The sequence below is a fragment of the Clarias gariepinus genome, chromosome 17, assembly GCF_024256425.1.
Source record: "Clarias gariepinus isolate MV-2021 ecotype Netherlands chromosome 17, CGAR_prim_01v2, whole genome shotgun sequence".
Lineage (NCBI taxonomy): Eukaryota > Metazoa > Chordata > Actinopteri > Siluriformes > Clariidae > Clarias > Clarias gariepinus.
This window is the reverse complement of record NC_071116.1, coordinates 14,872,917-14,894,495: the sequence shown is the minus strand read 5'-3', so window position 1 is coordinate 14,894,495 and position 21,579 is coordinate 14,872,917. Positions and strand designations below refer to the sequence as shown.

Sequence of the window (21,579 nt, the reverse complement as noted above, 5' to 3'; positions counted from 1 at the left end):
GACTTTATTTAGTTAGACTACACTCACAAACCAAATGCAAAATTTAAGGCAAAATTATTTATTAAGTTGAATTTAATCGTGTAAGACACAAATTCATTCAAACAACACCACATAAACTTCATGTCATTTATAAATACAGTGTTTTGTTGGTGTTTCGCCATGTGCTTATTTATGTGTTTCTGTGCGAGTGAGTAAAGAGCTACATGATCTGGCCCTTCTCAGTTGTAGGTGCAGAACAACACAGCACTTAGATACGATCTGCTTTTCTCTCTCATCAGCCAACACCACTTACCACTCCAGTGAGAGACCGTCTGTCTATTTCAGAGATGTGCTGATATTTTGCAACATACCATCATATTCAACTTGCTATTACAGACTCAACAGCACATACTGTAGCTACACCATAGGGCAGTTAAGATACCAAGAGTTGCCAGGAGTGGTTTGCATTGCAAGTCAAATCGTTATGCTCACTAGCAAAAAGCCTTTTATTTGTCTTTCTACCAAGTGGTTTACTTATGGCTTCACAGGTGTTTAGTCCAATCCTGTGAGATCTCATCGCATATTTGGATAGAAATCTTCTTATTTTCATTTGTAAACATATCTATGGTTTTTAACTGCAGAGTTAACCACGCAACTTCACCAAATGTTTAAGTGATTTTTATTTCCGGCCACATGTCTTCATGACGGCATGGTGGTGTAGTGGTGTAGTGTAGCCTTGCACCTCCAGGGTCCGGGTTCGATTCCCGGCCGGGCTCGATTCTCGTCTCTGCGCGCATGGAGATTGCATGTTCTCCCCGTGCTTGGTGGGTGTCCTCTGGGTACTCCGGTTTCCTCCCACAGTCCAAAGATATGCAGGTTAGGCTAACTGGCATTCTCAAATTGCCCGTAGTGTGTGAATGGGTGCGTGTGTATGTATTTATGTGTGCCCTGCGATGGATTGGTACCCTGTCCAGGGTGTAACCCGCCTTCTGCCCTAAGCCTCCTGGGATAGGCTCCAGGCCCCCCGACCCTGAATACAGGATAAAGCGGTACAGGACAAACAGAAAAAATTAGTAAACGAATGAGTTTAGCACTATCAATCCAGAGTTTAATGACATGATAAAGGGTTATCATCTCATTTTCAGTCTTTTCAGTCATTTCAATCATTTGAAATGGCAAACCTTTTTTTGGTCAGGCAGTGTATTATGTAATATTTATACATCACCATTCATAAAACCTCAAGAAAGAAAAAAAATAAATAATAGAAGCATCGTGAAAAAATAGACACTACATGATTGGACCTACTTACAAACTTAATGTTCCTGCACATACAGACACACACGCAAATTTAATGCATACAAAGTAGCTTTATCCTTGCCCGTGGGGACACATGAGACATGCCCTAATAATGATGTGTCAATCAGCAAGTCAGGCTTCACAGTGTGATGTTCAAAAGGAAGGTGTTCATTGCTCCTGCACCGCTCTTGCATCATTATTCGCTTGACAGTTTCGCCAGGGCCTGTCACATCTGCACTTTTTCCACACCAACAAACAGAAATAATATAGCAGCAGGCAGATATGCATTAGGAAGAGAGAAAGAAGGTATAATCCTTAATTCAATGGGAACAGACAGTGTGATTCTTCAGCCTCCCACAGAGACAGGAAGCACTGCAGGAAATTAGCTGGAAATGATATTCACAGCCTTCTGTCAGCTCCTGAAATCCAGCACTGCATTTGCTCACATGTACAAAACACACAATACAAAGTGCATAATCGTGTTTGTATACACCATCACTGTAAATGACAAATTAATAGCCTGGGTGCCTGAAAGAAACAAATTTCATGTAAGGCTATTCATTTTCTTTAATCCCAGGTTCCAAATAGACGTGCAAGTCTGAATGTACCTCACCAAAAAGAAATATAAAAATTAAAAAAATAAATGTTTGTGTTTTGTATGTTCGGTGAAAATGACCAATATATTAAGAAATAATAAAGATGCTAGACAGAGTTGAGAAATAACTTTACTTGCGACATAAAGAGGAAACATCACAGTTCACGCCTCAAGCTTGTAAATAAGTCTGCTGACTTGATAACACTTTGGTGAAGTCGCAAAACTCTTAACATTAAACAGAAGAACTATAACTACCCTGTATTACTGGCATTCCTAGCTAACTAATGGACAAATGCATGACTCCAATACTTCAGCTCTCGGTTTAGTAAGCACACAAGTTTCCACTTGCCTGGAGGTCTAGCTCATGATTTCGTCACCCAGTAGTACTTCGGTTCAAGATTGCCAACCGAATTGATCATTACCATAGCTAATCTCGAGTGTATCTGAGTATGTTTGTAATAATCTACAAAAAAGCTTTTTGTGGACACTAGCCAAACACACCAGATTAAAAAAATGTATTAAAGTCATTTGTATCTGCTTCCTTTCCAAGCTCTCGGTGACACGCTGCCGCCCACGCACAGCAGACGCGCTCTCTGGCACTGCATGGGATATACAAAGGATGCATTATCACTAGAACTGCTGCCTCGACAACAATGCGTGCTTCCGTTCCATCGCGGCCGAACACATGGCCTCCAGACTCCCAAAGAAATGAGAGGTGGCCACAGCCTTGAAGGAGGGGATGTACAGGAAACCGCCAAGATGAACTTCCTGTATGGCACTGTTGGCGCACCTGCGGCCAAAAGCTTTTGGAGTTTGGTGCTGGGCCATGTGGCGCTTAACACGTAAGAGTCGTAAATTTTAAACGAGTGCGCGATCTGAAAAAACAAAAGGAAAGGAGAAGGGAAGCCACAGAGCATGCTTCCCAGCACAGGTACTTAAGAAGGATGGTGGGGAAAGAGAGAGTGGAGGTGGACGTAGTTTGAGAACCGCCTCGGTTTGTCATAGATGCCATACAGCTATGTATTTTTTTGTGTGTGTGGGGGAGCACGTGTAATTGGGGCTTCCTGGGTGATCCCCAGCTGTGTCATCGGTAAAAACTAGTTGTTCTCTGAGTAATAGTTTACTGCTAGGAATCACCCATCTCATCATTCCATGGCTCACTCTTTCATTCCCATCATGTATCTCACTTCATACAACTTTACTCACCCTGCAAAAATAAAAGCCCCCGTCACTCACTCACTTCCTTAACAGATGTCTTGGGTTTCTGACGCTCACGGCATGTGAACCTGATCACCGCTAAAAGAGTTACAGCTCGTGGGAAATCAGCTGACGTAGAGGCATAAGGGATTTCTCACAGGAGGCTGTGTGTTAGAAGCTTAATCTTAGCATAAGCAAACATGGCCTCTGTGGTTAAACTCTCCATACATCAACATTAAATCATAAACACAACTACTTGTAATGCTGGGTCTTAATAGTCACAATACGGCTTAGTAAACCTCGTTCTAATCAGAAATGCTTAAAAGATTGTTCTGGGCCTTTTTTTTTTGTTTTGTTTTTGTTCTGGGGATTTAGAAAACTCTCTTGTATGTAGTTTAAGGGCATTTTCACATTAGGCATGATTGATTTGTACCGTGCCCAGGAACAATTGCTTCACACCCCGCCGGTCAGTGTTAACATTATGTTTGTTGTCTATTCTCGAGTACACTTGTGTATTTCTACTCTCCGATACAACAGGTGGCATTGTACACCAACTGAGTGTAAGTGCACCAAGGGGAGAAGAAAACAAGGAAACTAATCTTAACAATATATGGATTGTCAAAAAAAATGTCAAGAGCAACACTCGTCCTGCTTTATCAGCTATGACTCGCAGGTCAGAGCATAAGACTGGCGTTTGATACACGCACATGGAGATTTCAGAGCAGACAGAAGGCGCTGATGACGTTGCATCTGAACAGCAAACTTTTTTGATTGCTTCCATATCTGACTCAATCAGCACCAAACCTGGAGTGACTGTGTTCTTACTGATCAAAATTAACCAGACTTTGGGGTTCTCGTAAACAATCACGCAGTAACCTTTAAACGCAGGGTTTAATTCTCTTAAACTATGTAACATAACATAATGTAATATATCACACACATATACACACATAATATATAATATATATATATATATATATATATATATATATATATATATATATTTTTTTTTTTTTTTATTATATATTATACATACATATTATATACACATACATATGCGCTTATATATATTATTGATCTTGCATATTAGCATATTGTTTTTTGTTGTTTTTTTAAAAACGAGATTATTTCATCTCTTGAGATTTATTTTTTGTCTTTTTATTTCCCTACTTTTGTTTATTGTAAAATGTCTTTAAAACAGTTGTTAGACAAACAATTATAAAGACTGCAAAATTTCTGCATCTAGTGAAACATTCATTAGTAAGCACTTCATCCCAGTCTGGGTTGCGGTGGATCCGGACCCCATCCTGGGAACACTTTTGGGGGCATGCAGTGGAAACCCACACAGACACAAGGAGAACATGTGAAACTGCATGGGGTCAGTAACTTGAGCTCAGGATCGAACAGGAGATCCTGGAGTTGTGAGGCAGTAACAGTACAGACTCGGAAATGTTCACTACACCCAATATTAGACTTTACATGTATTGGGGGGAAATGGTCCCTGGATGCTTTATGTAAGTAAGCAATTTTGTGAAGCTTGGTGAAGACTGATTGTGTCTTTTCTGCGGGTCGGAAGTGAGCACCCAGGGAAATCCTCCACTAAAAGCGTCCTAGTTTCTGGAATATCTGTGCAACTTGTAACACCACTTTTCCCACTAAGCAGCATCATCATCTTCCCACAACATGACAAATGAGCCACGCCTTCCTGTGCATGTGTGCGCGTGTTATGTACTGCACAAGGCTTTTGCTGATTTCCTGATTCACACCTAGAAGCATGATCCACAAGTTTTCAGAAAAAGTGTGGTATAATCTCTTGAAGCCAACAGTGACTAAAGCAGTCACCCTGAGAAGAACCTGGTATGATCCGATATGCACTTTATTACAAACTACAAACAAGATTAAAGAGCTTGTGGCCTCAAGATAGCCTCAGATGTGTTCTCTCACACACACACACACACACACACACACACACACACACACACACACACACACACACACACACACACACACACACACACACACACACACACACACACACACACACACACACACACACACACACACACACACACACACACACACACACACGTCAGCCAGGAAGACAAGGAAGCAGAGTGAGATCACGGTCGTTTAAAGGACACTGTGAAATGGTTACTTCCTGTACAAGTGTTAGTGTCCACAGCGATAACATCTGCCCAGAACGGAGCAAAAGATTTTCTCTGTGAGGAAACTACTTTCTGCATGCCATGCAGAATAAATGCGTTTGCGTGAGAGCGCACACACACAGATACAGGAATATCTGAGTTTTATTTCCAGCTTCATGAGGTTACTACAGGACACTTTACACGCTTAAGACGTGACCTAACTACACCAAAGAAACTAACATGCCTGTGATCAACAGAAACACAACACACAAGAACAGGCACAGCATACCAAACTGAACAGTCACAATCACATGACAGGATGCATCAGTACACTCTACTTAATGTCAACATTTAAAAAAAAAAAGAGAGAGAAAAAAAAAAAAAAAGTGTGCATATGTTAGAGCTCATACAGCCCTGATACTGCAAACATATAGCAAGAGCCTGCTGTTGGTTTCCAGTGAGTGGTAAACAAAAGGACGGATAACTCGGTTAGGGCTGCATCCTGTTTCCTGGCACAGTGCTGTTAAAGCGGCCTGATTGTGCACTGATCGCTTTAGGAAGCAGAATGAAAAGGAGTCAGTTACAGCGGCAGCAGCTGCACTCTTTTCTCATAGCTGTGTACGAACAGGGCGACGATGAGATGAGCAAGGTCGTGTTCGTGGTTATGGTAAAGAAACCTAGTGGATATGCTGTTGTACAGCGTGGCAGATTGTAATACGTTCTCTAGCTTTCATATTATAGGTCAGATCGATAAACATATACAATACAATAAAATAAATGTATCTATGGTTGGCAATTGGTGTTACTCAATTTTTTTAAATAACATAAGACAGCAGCTCCAACTGCAAGGTTTAAGTTGTGCTGTTAGACAATTTAACAAATACTTTACACAGGTTTTTTTTTTTTTTTTCAAATAATCTTCCAAACATGCCTTGCAATGGATTGGGCACGGATCAGCGCACTATCCACTTGAGTCCAAACGAAATGGGGTTCTACACGCATGGTTTGAATCTGAAATGAAAGCCTATTGTATCTAAACATGGAAGTAAACATTAGTTTAGGATGCGACATCAGTGGCACCTGTCCCCTCCTTTATCGCCATGTGACAAACTCATCCTCTAAACTACACAGCCATAACTAATGAAATAGGAAGGCATGAGAGAGAGACACTCTTACATTATCAGTAACATAGCGTGAAGGTTGACTTCCTGGAACTCTTTTTTTTTCTGTTTACTGGTAGGCAGGAATATGCAAGTTAGCTCGGGTACGCTAATATATGGATATGTTCACATGAAGACCTTCATTGTTCAATTCTGATATTTTAGTCACACTGGATTTGCATGTCCTGACGGTTCAAATTCATGATTACAATTCATATTTATCTGATATTAATCTAATGTGGACGTGTCGGTCCTTTGAAGCAGCATGCATGTGCACATTGATGCATCTTTGCTCACGCCATCTGGGTTAAAACATGTTACACGTTTGTTTAACTACTCAATCATTTTAAACTATCGATGCAACTAAAGTAAAAAATATGCAACGAGAAACCCAGGCATCTTGCTTTAACCGTTTTATCAGTTGTTCCTAGCACTGCTATGAAATCGCTATGCTGCTGGTCCTGACCATCATCAGCAAGTGCCTCCACACATGCGCAGGCGACAAAGGACAAATAAGTTGCATGAATTCTGATCTGATAATTGTTCTTATTCTGGTCACATAACTGTGTAATGCATATATATCTGATCTAGGACCACATACGAAAGTGACTTAGATACGATCTAAAAAACATTCAGATTAAAGTAAATAACTAAAATGAAATCACTTCAGGCTGGTAGTGTAAACGTTGGCTATGACTACTACTATGAAAAAGCTGGTCAGAGGGGAATCATGGTGCCTGGTACGAAAACACTTTCAGCCTATGAAGTCATCTAGGACCTTTTTTTTTTTTTTAGGTTTAGTTATTTCCTCTTTTAATGAATATAAAAATTAAAACTACAATCTTATAAAAAAAAAAAATTATATATATAAAAAAAATCTTATATGTTAAATTATTATTTTCAGTGACTAGAGCAAAAACATCCCCAGCAGTAACAGTTACTTGACAAAGCTTGCTAATGCTTAAAAGCTAAAGCAACGATTCAGAGACGATGGATTGAGGAAGAGTGAGAGAAAGTAAGAGGAGCCGACCTCTCCTCCTGCCCCTGTTCCTCCATTCTCCCTGTTCCCGTAATGAAACCGTTTATGGCGTGCCGCTCCCAGATCAATATCTGCTCCAGTAGAGCGAAGCTGCTTAAGGATCTCCTCCAGGATCTCTCGCCTTATCAGAAGGAGGGAGGAGCAAGTCAGAGCACTTCCACACTATAGCATTAAAAAAAAAAAATGCATATAGCAGTGTAATCAGACTTATTAAAGGCAAAGTTATCAGAGGCCTCAGCCAGGATTATGATGACTCAAAAGATAAACATAGTCAAAGACATCCACAAGGCGAGGAGGTTAAAACAGGAAGTAGATCTATTCTGGGTATGAAGTCCCTTAGTTAAATGCAGAGTGCTCTTTCTATAGACTGGACTATTCGCTTGTATACTTGTCTGTTTGGGTACAGCGACCATAGGGATAACTGCGAGTTTTGACTTGATGGGAATGGAACCCACGACCCACAATGTTAGATACTATTCCACCATGTTGGCACTCATGACAAAATTATTTTCCTTACATAATGTAAAACCTGAAAGAAGCAAATTGTTCTTTTTGAACAATTTTGTTCTTTTGGGTTATTACGGTTAGAGTTAGGTGTACAGCTGATAGAAGGATATCACAAGGATAGTGCAACCAGTGTGTGTGTGTGTGTGTGTGTGTGTGTGTGTGTGTGTGTGTGTGTGTGTGTGTGTGTGTGTGTGTGTGTGTCACGCGGTTTAGCAGTTTGGAAGCTGAACATCATGCTTCGCAGCAGGTGACATATCTTTTCTATTTGAGTGACAAGAGTAGGAGTAATGTGAATGTCATTGGCAGGTGTGAGCAAAAATCCTCTCAGATTTGGTTACACCAGGATCCCGAAGGGCCTTGGTTTCCACAGTACTTGTATTATCGTCTAGTCATCACCAGACTTTCCCACAGCACACTGCGTGGTGAGAGTGATACGTGAAGATAAGGTGTGAATTTGTGATTCTGACTTCTGCAGGCTTAACTCTGTCTCAGGGCTGTTTTTTTTTTTTTTTTAATCCACAGCTTGTCTTCAGGTCTTGGAGAAAAGCTAAGCAAAGCTGTGTGTGTGTGTGTGTGTGTGTGTGTGTCTGTGTGTGGTGAAGCCTACACACTTGGGACTGATGTGTGTGCTTCATGTGATTATTTCAGGGGCCATATGGGCCTGAAGGCAAAAAAGTAGGCGTGTGCAGGCAAACACACACACACGCATCAATGAATCAACCATGTCAGCCAGACTCCTGACGGACCAGGATCACAAAGGCACATCACTTACGGACAAAACATCTCCAGACGATCTTCACGCCCCCCGCTTCTTTAAAAAAAAAAAAAAAAAAAAAAAACACTCCCACTCCGACATGCACATCTGCCAGCAGGAACTGGGCCAACCTACAGCACAGGCACCGACATGAAATGGTGGAGTCATTAAAAAAAAAAAAAAATATTCACAAAGGCCTCTCCCCCTCTTCCCCCTTTCCCTGACTCTAAATATAATTTTATACCTCGAGCTCCAGCTGTCGAGATTATTATTATTGATTTCTGCCATTGGCAATCTCAATCAGTCTTGCCACCTCACCTGCTCGGCTGGAGTAAAGCAGAGACGTACAGACATGCTCTGGGAAAGACAGGCGTCCAGGTAGGGCTCTGACGTCACACAAGCTGCTGTGTAGTCACACTGCTTACAAGTAAGTACTTCAACATTCGAGACAGAACTGACCTTGCAGCTAGGTTTAGAGAAAGGAAACAAGAAAACCAGATGTTGTGCTGTTTAACTCTGAGACAAATAAAAGGCCACTCTGTGATTAGGAAAATGCTGCAGTGTGTATTCATACGCGACTGCGTGCGTTCAGGGTTTGATGCCACAGCTTTTCCACATGACATCAGCCCAGAGAAACCTCCTCCGCCCCAGCTGTTCGGGGAGGGGGCGGTTTCAGGACTGAGTGGTTGAGTTTACTCACAAAGATAATTGTCGAAGTAGCAAGTATGTATTTGTATATGTGATTTGAAGTGGACGGACGCATGTGTTTGCGCATCGTTGTGTGTTTGTGTGTGTTTCAGGTGATGGGTGGCCCTAAGAGGACTGAGCCATGCTACACCAGATTTAAGGTCATGCTTGTGTTTGTATGTGTTTGTGCCTGCGCAAGCATGTGTGTATGTGTGTGGGGTGATAATAAGAGGGTATAAGTAGAAAGGAAACACATGAACAGGATGTAACTGGGTTTTTCCCCCTCCCTACGTTTACACGCTCTGTTCCCAGAACACTTAACCTCCGGCCGAGAGTAAGGAGCAACTTGCTCTGATATTCTAAGAGACCCAGACCTACAGCAGCTTTCATACACTGCTCATCTCAGACATCCACACCCTAATTCATCACTTAATCCCTCAGACCAAGCTTAATCATATTCATACAGCGAGCACGCATTCGATTCCTCAAATCTGATCATCATCATTTTTCACATGGTTCATTTTGGTTCGGTAGCTGATGTCACTCTGGGCCTGAACCCCTGTAATGGAATCGCAAGTGGGGGAAATAAGCAAATGTTCCTCCTGAACATTTAAAGCAGATGGCTCGAGTCTTTTTTGAAATCACAGAACAAATGCGATTTCAGGAAAGCGGTATCCATCATCATCTAAGGGTGCTTTCACACCTAATAGCCTGTTTGCCGATCAGAGCAAAACTGATTCATTTAGTTTTTCTGACATTTGATTTCATTTACTTCCCTACTGCAGGTAGTTTGCTTAGCAGCTCATTTTATCTAGAAAAAAAATGCTAAAGGCAAAAATCACACAGAAGCTTGTTTCACTTCAGTTCTTATAGTGTCGATCTGATTCAGAATTGAGTGGCTTTTTCCACAGCAGTCGAATCGCTGATGAGTTCACTTGGGACCAGTCTGATACCGTGTAGCTCTGTCAGTCACGGATGGGTTTAGTCCAAATTTGGGGTGTGATAGCTGGGGTTTCACCTACACAAAAGAACCACACTAAAAAAGAAAACACAAAACTTCAATTCAAGCTCCCAAAAAAAGAAGTAAGGCTTGATTAAACATGCACTGCATACTTGTCCTTTTTTTCCCCTCGAGGCCTCTGGTCTTATGTTATAAGTTCGACATCATTGCCAATTTCTGAAGAGAAATGCTTCTATTGTAGAGGTTTCTATCTAAACCTAATAAAACTTTTAACCAAAAGAAGCCTTTAGTGTGAAAGTTTTAGATGGAAAGTTTGACGTGTGAATTATGTGCCTGAAGTATACAGCTGCCTTTATTCTTGGTGTATGTCCTACAGACGCCTACATTTTTCTAGAACCACTCTGGACTAATTGCAAAAAGCAAGCAAAAAGAAGAAGAAACCAAGCCAGTCTTCCCACCCAGCGAGAATGCAGCCAACTCTGCTTGCTCTTAGACTCCAAGCAACACAATACAACTTTCTTAAACTTAATAACTTGAAGTCAAACTATTTGATTTTGTTTTTTACCCAGTACAATCAGAAAGAGTAGCAGGGTGTAGGAAGAGGAGATAGCAAAGAGAATTCATCGTGTGTACCTGCTGAATGCAAGTATGCTTAATGTTAGTTATAGAATTACTTAAATAAGGAGCGAAAAGCAAACCTAGTGCTCGGCATGTAATACGTGAAAGTGGCACGTATACGAGAAGGTAAAGGAAAGTGAGAAAAGAGAAGGGGTTATTTTAGGAAGTCTAGTTTCAATCAGAATGATGTTTCAGCACAAAGGGCCCCTCTTTTGAGAACATACTGAACTCATTTTGAACAGTAACAACAAAAGCTAATCTCTGAGACACTGCTTATGACATGCTGATAAGGCCATCCTGACATGTTTATCCCAGCGGTGTTATGTGAGTTCGGAGCTCCTGACCCTGATGCCACATCAGTCTCATGGTGTCCTGTGTGTGAATCACATACAGCGTTTAAACAGATTTCCCTACCATTCGGCGGAACGGAAGAGGTGCCTTGAACGGTGAAAACAGCTTTGAAGTCTGAAACACAACTCCAGTCACTGGACACCGTGTTCAACATGATCTGGATGACTGAAAACTTTCAGAGACAAAGGAAGAGAGAAAGAGCACAGGGCAGAGCCCCCTTGTAGACTGGAACATCTGGTCACCGGGCCCCTGCTCCGGTGTCGTTTGAACTTCACTAAGCTTGTGTATGCGTGTGTGTTAGACCCAGCTGTAAGGGGCTGGAGTCGTGTCTGGGGGGGGTTAGGGGGGGGGGTGCAGGGAGGGGCTAATAAGAGCGGGAGAGCCCATTTGGGAAGCAGCCTCTTAGATGAGGGAGGACATAGTCTCCTTTCATCCATCATGGGGTCATTAACTTTGAAGGCCTTGGAACTTTAGTCTGTAAATAACTAAAATGAGCAACAACCAGAGCAGTTTGGCTCCCTGAAAATATCTAGGGTGGGACAGATAAGAGTACAAGCATGCCTTCGGTACTCTAAGATAATTAGCTAGTTTTAAGCAATCAGGGGCATCATGGAACATTTTATTCAGCCTGGTCTAACTGGTGGCCATAAAATGCACACAAGTATGCTTCTAGGCTTACTTTAGTTATTTGTTTTTAAACAAGCTGCACTCACTAGTTACATTAGACCAAAAAGGGTTGCACGGGTTTGTTGCACTTTGGAGGCATGCTTGTGTACAGCTGTAAGTCGACTTTAGTTTACTGAATCAAAATCCCTAGTATTTAATAACTGATCACAACAAACAGTATACAAGTACTGATACTAACTGCAACTGCTAAGGTCCAATCAGCGTTCCAATTCAGCACAAAGGCGTTTGAGATCAGGATTCCGTCTGGGAGGCTCGAGTTCTTTAACTCCAACCTTGGCAAACCGTGTGTTTATGGAGCTGGTTCTGTGCACAGAGGTGTTGTCATGCTTGAACATGTCTGTGTCTCTTACTTCCAGTAAAAAGAAACCTTCCTGCACCTTAAAAATGCTTTCTATACAACTTTGTGGTGACAATTATGCATAAATGATCAGGCGTTCAAAAACTGTTGACCACACAGTAAAAAGTTAAATATGTCCAGATTGTTGAAAATTTACATCACATGTCGAATAGTATTATGTGGGCAAGAATTTTTATTTAAAAGAATAGTAACAGTATAAGAACTAGTATTAATGCATTCTAGTGAGGACTTTACAGTAAATGTTGGTGCGTTTAATAAAATTCTAATTTCAAAATTAGCAATGTGATGCACTGAATTTGGAAGAAATCTATTCTCTTAGAAGTGAATAGACATGAAATTATTTAGCAATAAAAGAAAATTCACTGTACATTTTAATATTTTGTTAATCATGGTGCAACTTCACATTTTAAAAACGATGACTTCAAAGAACATTTGAGTTACACGTAAGCAGTTTAGGTCATGTGTGTATTCCTTAATCATCAGGATGGAGGCCTTTGACATTTGGTTACTGCACGCTTGTTCCCTTTGGCTCATTGTCTCCCTGGGTCGGGGGGAAGCCACACTCCCCTCTTCAAGCATCTTATTTGTAGAGTTTCACATCCACGCTTCTTTTTTCCAGTCCTATCTGCACTTTCGTTTCATCGGCAGCATTGAGTCAGACAGAGAAGCAAAAAACAGTATGAAAAAGGTTTAAACGGAAAATTGTATAGAAAAAGGCAGGGTTCCCCCAAATTTTTTTTTGATCCTGCCGTAATGTCAAATTGTTTAGCCTAACCACAAAAGTTTCATGCTGCGTGATCTGTTCACCTGCGAGGATTATGCTTAATTCTTAAATACAATGCATTCATAATCGCTTTATGTTTCCATGCACGTCATTGCACAGTCAGGTGACTTCTAATAACATTCAGCAGAACGAAGCTCAATGTACTGCACTGTATCAGGGGCCATTTTTTTTTTATATCTGCTGTGTTAGCATGTATAACAGCAGTTAAACATGATTTAATAATGCAGTCCCAATTCCTAGAAGGCACAAGAAATAAGTAGTTGCGTGAAAGCTAATTGCTCCTTAGCAGAATAATTCACTTAATTAAGAATCTTTTTAGGTTTCCTTTTAGCTTTGGCAAAGTTCTGCCTGCCCTAAAGACACAACTTTTAACAGCCCAGATTTAAACCCGGCTTTAGTGTTACTGTCTTAAGGCTGGTGTACTATAATAACAGAAATGTTCAGCAATTACCGGTGTCAGTCAAACATAATTTAACAACGTGAAAAATAAGAGTGAGATTGCTGCAAGTGCCTCATTTGTGTGTGTGCATTTTGTTTGTTGACCTTATTTTCCTGCATAATTTGATTAAAAGACAAATCTAAATTTATAAGGAGCCCTGCATATGATTTAAATCAATATATAATTAAGTAATAAAACTAAAATTTGCAATTATTTGTTTATTGACTGGAAGTAATACATTATACACACACAGTATACACACACACACACACATGCACACGCATCATTTCAAAATCATCCAGAAACACTCTTACAGGGAGTAGCTGTGATCTGTTCTGATACGATTATATGACTGCAACATGTAGAAAAGTTTCCACCAGCAGCATTGTTAAACTCAGTCCCAGTACAATCTGCCTCCGAGTTCTAATGTGCTTGACTTGCTGTGTGCGAAGAGGTGGTGGGTAATAAGGATGATGAAGCTCCAGGTTTTGCAACATGTCAAACCTTTGCTCTTTACTCACAGCAGATGGTAGAGGGCTGAAAGGCGTGCAACTCTAAACAACCACTGCACTGTGTTTATCAGAGCTGAGAGGGCTGAAGCCTTCCTCAAGCTCATTTAACACACGCCCACTCGCACAGACAAGCCGATGAAACGCTGTGATCAGCCGCAAACCGACGGCTTTATGTTAATTATTTCAAGGCTATTATAATAAGGCTGACTGCAAACATATCTACAGCGTACAGAAACGTATTACAATAAACATCCAAATTTTAACCTCAGCCTACGGGAACACTTGTGGTGAGATACAAACTATGCAACTAACACGGAAATACTGTATGTCACAATGAACGTTGGGTGTCACAATGAGTCTTTTTACAAAGCCTTCGATAAATGTACAAGTGATGGAGGTGCAATTTACAGCAAAGTGGACAGAAACTGATACCAGCCAAGGAGTGCATGTAAGGCAGCACAGTGCCTAAAAAATCTCATGCTCTCTTCCGGACACAGGCCAGAGAGAGAGAGAGAGAGAGAGAGAGAGAGAGAGAGAGAGAGAGATGACCTGGACACGTCCGTCTTTCCATTATCTACCCTCAGAGTAAATCTGTCCTGTTTCAGAGCTAAGCTAGGCCTGCTGCAAGCCCACTCTCCTGCTTTCATAAAAGCCAAACCTCAAACATTTGGCTGTGTAAGCTTAAAATGTTTAGAAAGAACTTTTCTGTCACCGTGAACATTCGGCATCTCTCTGAAGAGCTCACCCCAAAGCCACAGCAACCTTTACGCCTTTTTAGCACTTTAACACTAAGAAAACAAGCTTTTTTTTTCTCTACCGATCTAAAACAAGACAACAACTTGCTTCTCCTCGCATGTTTACACATCAGAATCAGACTTCAAACAGAGACATAATAAGCAGCGACTGGCTGTCTAAACGTGATATCTGTGTGCGCCGAAGTGGAGCTGGATCTAAAGTAAAAATCCGATTCGATTAACTGAATAAGACTGAAGTGGGCAGCAATAAACTCAATTAGCAAATTTCCTGTCAAGTCTTGTAGCCGGTGGGTTATCCCTGATTTCAGCATCAATGTATCTGTCCTCTGCAATCCCCAGATTAACACGAGAACGACCTAACAGGCCCTGGGAAGGGGCGAATAAATGCATTTTAAAAAGAAAACAAACTGAGATTTGCAGATAATCCTGAAAAGCTACCAATAAGTCGCGTCCTACTGTGATTGCTCTTAGAGCCGCGCTTTGTTTTCAGGACTAATTTACGTAGACCATTTGAGTCAGAGAGTTGTGTTGAAAGTCGTAAACACTGCGCAACACACACCGGCAGCTTAGTGAGGTTGACACCCTCGATTAACTGTTAAACATATCAGCATTTTACACTTTAGATATTTAGCACAGATGAAAAATTTGCTGATGAGCAATAATGATAAACAATGCGTTCAAGTTTAAATACAAAATCCATCCTCAGAATAATGCTCCAGCTTATTCCAATCGAAAGCTAATTGTGTGGCATGGCATGGAACCTAGGCTAGTCTTTAAACCTAATTAACATTGGGCAAGATTAATGGAATCTCCTTTAGGACAGGAAGATATTTAGCAATTGCAAATGAAAAAGTTTTAATGCATAAAATGTCAGTTTACAAATATACCTGGAAGGCTAGGACGATATATTCGGTGCATATGCATATTTATTAAGAGGATTCTAAACAGACACGGTAGTGCCGAGGCGTGTTGTGTGTACACAGGTTGCAATGATTTCCTTGCAAGAGCTACGAATGTTCCTGATTCCCTGTTTCTCCGAACGAAGTGTGTGTGAGGCTGCATGGCAGGAGTGATATTTACAGCACACATGGTAGGGATCAGGAGGTGTAGCGTAATTACAAAAGCACATGTGAGGCCCTTGGCAGCTTGCTGATGCGTTCCAGTGCCGCGTCTTTGCTCTTACTAATACGGTTCGTTTCTAAGACAAGTCAAAGTATGCTTCACGAAGAATTGCACACATGACAGAATGACACTGGGACACAAAGAGCTGACAGCTAACATCATGGGAGGAGAGAAAAAAAACAAAGAACATTCATGGAGGATGGGGGTGGCAGTGGGCACATCCTATTTGCACTCTTCTTGCCACCTTTTACATTTTCCCCTCAAACACAGACACAGTTGAAAAGCATGTGTCCCCACTGTCCTTTCTTCTTCTTTTGTCTCTAGGGGGAGGTGTTCTCTTTGTGCGGTGAGGCCTGGAGGGCAGCAGAGTGGATCTCCCGCTGGTGGGGTGGGGTGGGAGAAACGCACGCACACACACACACACACACACACACACACACACTATCACATATATGCAACAGACATGACAGACCTTCATCATAAACCTCTGCTGTGAACGTACAGGGTGTCACAGACACCGAGTACAGCAGTTTGCCGTGACCGCTCGTCAGCCAGAGACCTCAGACTAGCAAATGCTTCTCTTCCTCAACCACAACACACAAACACTGGCACACACTCCACCATCCCCTCACCCAATACATTTTTTTTTTTTTATTATCCTTCATTTAAACACACAGGAAGCTCCTTACCCACAAGCATGTTTTCTTCATCATAGCTTCCTCAAACACAAACACGCTGAGACAGAAGACTGAGGTCAGAGTGAAGGATCGGAGCTGTCAGATAACCCAAATTAAACACCTCTGCCAAAAACTCTTTAACAATCCGCATTAAGCACCCGCGCGAAGAAAACACTGGGAAATGAACCAGCAACCGAAAATGCAAATGTTTCCTGGCAGCATCTGAGGACTTGCCATGCTTCTCAACCCAAGCCAACAAAGCGAAATATGATGCGGTTCTTTAAACCCGATATTGGAAATAACATTTGGCTATCGAGGAACCAGATTTTTAGTTTTTGCTTACAGAAACAGTTTGTCATTTGGGGTGAAATGCAAATGCACTGAGGTCGCTGACACGCTTTCTTCTTCTTCCCTTCTACATTTGTCTTGTGATTTGCGTTTTTCAAAAATGCCTGAGCAACTTTGCTCTGCTTAGTTAAAGAGCTTAGGATGAAAATGAAGGCCTACAATGGATAAACTACAAAAGAAATATATTATATATATATAATTTTATTTTTTATTTTTTTTTCCCCGGCATTGCAATTCAGGGAAGAAACTTTTAAAGTTACTCATTATTTCAAGTCTATAAAAACTTATAGAACAATATAGGCTCAAACAATACAAACTGTACCTTTAAGCCTTATGACACTTAATAAAAGAAAAAAAGACAGAATAAGTGCCTGAGATCTGATTCATCTGTCAGACCTGGATTTCTCCGGTAATGAACAGTCCTTCACGCTGGTGTTAAACATGGGTTTAGACCCCGCAGTTAATGCATGGAATAAGAATAAGTCTCATGATCTGTACGCGTTTCACCCTCCTACCGCCTGGAGGCATTCTTAAAAAAAGGAACAGGATTATCCAGAGATTAGACATAAAAACCGTGTTAACACCCAAGTATCAGTCAGTGTCAAAACACTCGACCCAGAGAGAAAGGGCAAACCGCGTAAGGATGGCCAAAAATAAATAAATAAATAAATAAATAAACTAACTGCAAACACACGCACACTACAGTACACTGTTGAGACCCCTTTTTGTGTTCAAGCCTGCAAAAGCGCATCTCAGGGACAACTTAGTATTAATTACATCTGTGCAACTGGGAGGCCAAAAAAGCAAAGCCGAGAGCCTACCTGTCCTGGGACTGCTCCTCGTACATCCTTTCTTTGCCCTCTTTAAAAAGACGGATTGCCCTTTTGGATTTCTTCATCAGGCTGTCAATGTAGACTTTAAAGTATTCGTTCTCACTGAGCTGCGCAAGCTTTTGGTTCTCCTCGTATTTGCACAGGATCATCCTTAGGTGCTGGTACGTGTCCGGCAGAATGTCCAGGATGTAAGGAGGGCTGTTTTTCAGCTGAAGCCTAGGGTTCTGACACAGCCTCACCTGGAAAGAAAATGCAAGCTGACTTTGTGCATTTGCTTTAAATCTACACATATTCAGACTCATGTGTCCTCAAACTTCATTGGCAGAAATGCTGTGTAAAATGTATAGGGTGCCACTGAGGAATGCCATACTGAAAAGACAGCTTAACTTTTAGCACACACACACTCTAGCAAGTTTTGCATAAAATATAATAATCATGAGCAGACACTTTTAACTGAAAATGCAAACCCTGGCATTAAAAATTATTTTAAAGTATATAAAAGTAAAAGTACACCACATGCTTGTTGAAACTTCCAAACTAAAAGGTGAAAAAATGCATTTTTGATGTTCCCACACCAGCAGCAAAGAAACAAGTACAGAGTACTTTAATTTGTACGAGACATGCGAGAAGGAAACAGACACCCATATTTCATGATTACTAATAAACTTTTGGTGCATAAAATTAAAGTTTAGCTATTAATTTAGTATTATTTCTTGGTTCACTTTCCTTTAGTGTCTCGAAGAGCAACAAATTGCCTTCAGGCACAGAGTGAGAAAGACAGTGAAAGAATTACTCTGAACAGATCTTTAAACTACAAAAAGACATCTCGGGTCATCCAGGTCATGACTCTGTCTGTGTTTTACATGTTGCTTTAACTTGAACTAAAATTGTATTAACAATAGAAAGGAAACAGTATTCATTCACCCTCAGACAGGTGTACGATTTTACACGCATTTATTTTATTATAAAACTCACTCCCTCACCCTGTATACAGCATTGTGGGGAGAGGGGTGGGCTTTTCCAGGAGACCTTAGGCAAGGCGGGGTACACCCTGGACTGGGTGCCGATCCATTGCAGGGCACGCACACACAGAACAGGCACTATGGCCGAAAGGAAAACCACCAAGCACTGAGAGAACATGCAAACTGCATGCAATGCAGACCAGAGGTGGGAATCAAACCCAGACCCTAGAGGTGCAAGGCGACAGGAGACTGTGCTGCCGTTTTATGGGTGTCTATTCACTCCCTGCATATAACTGCTATGGAATATAAATGTTTAGCTCTGATCCATTATTACAGGCCGGTTTTAGTATTATTATTGCCTGATTTGTGCTTCCTATATTCAGTTCAAATCTCCTGCATGAGAAGCTGCGAATGAAACCATATCAGCATCACTAAAACAACTAGTCTATGAACAGATTTCCTAAACATGCTTTATCTTTTCCAGGCTTTCTAGCGCTCTTGCGCAACACCAAGAAGTAGAAGAAGGCGTTTGTTTATTCATGGACTCTTAAACTACATCCAATACAACTCTTAGGAGACATGTGTTGCCAGATTGGAGTATTCCACGCGCCGCAGGGTTAGTTCATGGAAAAATCACAAGATACTGGAATTTTCTGGATCGGGAAAAACACAACACTTTTTGGGGGAATTGGGTTATAATTTATTTGGAGGTTTAAACAGCGACAAGATGACTTGGGCGATTGCAAAATCATGATTGCAAAAAAACTAGTTTGAGGTTATTAGGGGAGGATAAAGCAATTGCGTCATCGAGACTAGATCCGGAAGCGTATAACCACACGCTTTTTTTTTTTTTACCACTTTGTCCATGAGTTTCCATGTCTTCTCCACTGCTCGCCGGTCCGCGGCGGCCTGTTTCGGGGGTCCGACTGCGTCATGAATGGCGTCGATTATTCCCAAAATGCGCCCTTTCCTGGGGTTGGGGGCGCGCGCGCCCACACTCCGGCCACTGAGTGCGGTTGCCATGTCCTCCTCACTGAAACACAGGGAAAAGCTAAAGGATAAGAACTAGCAGGAGCATGACAATACAGCACTAGCTATTCGAAAGCACAGAAAATAAAGTAATCCATATGTTTACCCAAACAAACATTTAAAAAAAAAAAAAAAAAATCGGGCACTTATTAAACGTAGGCTATTATTCCAAACATTCATAGCAGTTTAGGACGCAGCCGCTCCACACTGCTACAGAAAAAGAAGCAAGAAAACACCGCTTTCTTTACACAATATCTTTAAATTCATTAACTTCATTCGTTACTGCAACCAAATGCCACTTTTCTAACAATTTCACATAATAAACCTCATACCTCATGTGTATTATTTCACATAATACAAGCTACTATTATCACCTTTGTTTTTATAAAATATACAGGCTGTATACACACTACACAAAGAATTTAATTTCTTCCTTTCTGTCTTAAAACGGTGTACCATTACAACCTTTAACTTCCAGACTTGTTTTCTGTTTCAATATTTACACTATTCACTTTAATAAAACAACAAATAAACCAACAACACCGTGTGAGCGCTCTAGTAAGATGCGTTCACTGTTCCTGAATGTTACATTGTGTTTCCTAGTTTTTCCATGAAACTCCAGACTTACTGCGGAGGAAGCGCTGGAGAGAGAGAGAGAGAGAGAGGGAGAGAGGGAATGTCAGCGCAGAGACTTCCCGAGTTGAAACGCTGAGGTCTCCAGCGACTAAATAAAAAGCCGACAAAAACAACCCAAACACATCTATTCCACTGTCGTGTCAGCAAACCACATTATTCCAGGAGTCCTTTTCCCAAACTGAACTAAAATAAATTATAGTTTTAAATCCGTTTTTGCTCGTAGTGGCGGTTAAACGAACACAGCTCGAGTCCAAATCAGTACGCTTTAAAAGCCGTGCACGAGCTCCACTCCGCTCCGCTCCCTCCCAGCACAAGCCCGGGGCGGGGCTACGACTGGAGCTCAGCTGGGTGGGTGGAGTTATTTAAATAACAGATCATTTCCTGCCAATCACAGGGAAGTGACAATGTACGCGTTTAATATTTATAGGATGACTAATACAATAATGAGAAATATTTGTAGGTGGTTAAGTATGCGTGTTATTTTATTTTTTCTTGTTTGAAATCAGAAATCTTCTGATCATGTTCCAGTGGAAAATAATTGTGTTAGGGGTCTTCATGCGACATGGGAAAACTGATGAATCACAGTTACCCCAAATTCACATCAACACGTCACTTATAGTTTTTGTAGACAGGTAGTGAGCATGAATGTTGTTGCATTTTGTGGTTAAACTATTTGTAGCCTTAATCTTTCCAAAGCTAACCAGTTAACTCTTTAAGTTAAATTAAATAATGCAACACTTAATGCAAAGGAAGCCGGGTGGTTAATGGTCACCTTCAGGGTTGAGGGTTCAGTTCCCACCTGGGGGTTTTAATGTTCTCCCTGTGCTTGATGGGTTTCCTCTGGATACTCCGCCTTTTTCCCATAGTCCAAAGACGTGCAGATTAGGTTAATTTGCATTCCTAAATTGCTCGTAGTGTATGTGCATGTCTGTGTGTGCCCTGTGATGGCTTGGCAACCTGTCCAAGGTGTACCCCGCCTTGTCCCCTAAGTCTCCTGGGATAGGAGTGACCTGTACATGGGATAAATTGCATAGAAGATAACTGAATGAATGAATAAATGATCGAATGAATAAGGACCAGCTAAATGTCCCCATGCACAAAGTCAAAACTGTCAGTTACTCCTATGCTCACACACACACTGACAGATAA

The 21,579-nt window shown here is 41.2% G+C and overlaps 1 protein-coding gene across 1 annotated transcript in view; it reads right to left on the bottom strand.

Moving 5' to 3' along the window:
• cblb (Cbl proto-oncogene B, E3 ubiquitin protein ligase) overlaps nt 1-20,743 on the bottom strand; it is an 84,790-nt gene extending 64,047 nt beyond the window's left edge. Inside the window, exons 1-3 of the mRNA XM_053516267.1 lie at nt 20,423-20,743; nt 19,621-19,798; nt 17,792-18,042 (exon numbers count right to left, since the gene is read on the bottom strand). Of these exons, the coding sequence (XP_053372242.1) occupies nt 17,792-18,042; nt 19,621-19,788 (419 nt within the window). The 5' untranslated portion in view covers nt 19,789-19,798; nt 20,423-20,743. The remainder of the gene's footprint in view (nt 1-17,791; nt 18,043-19,620; nt 19,799-20,422) is intronic.
• Between the last annotated feature and the right edge of the window lie 836 nt (nt 20,744-21,579).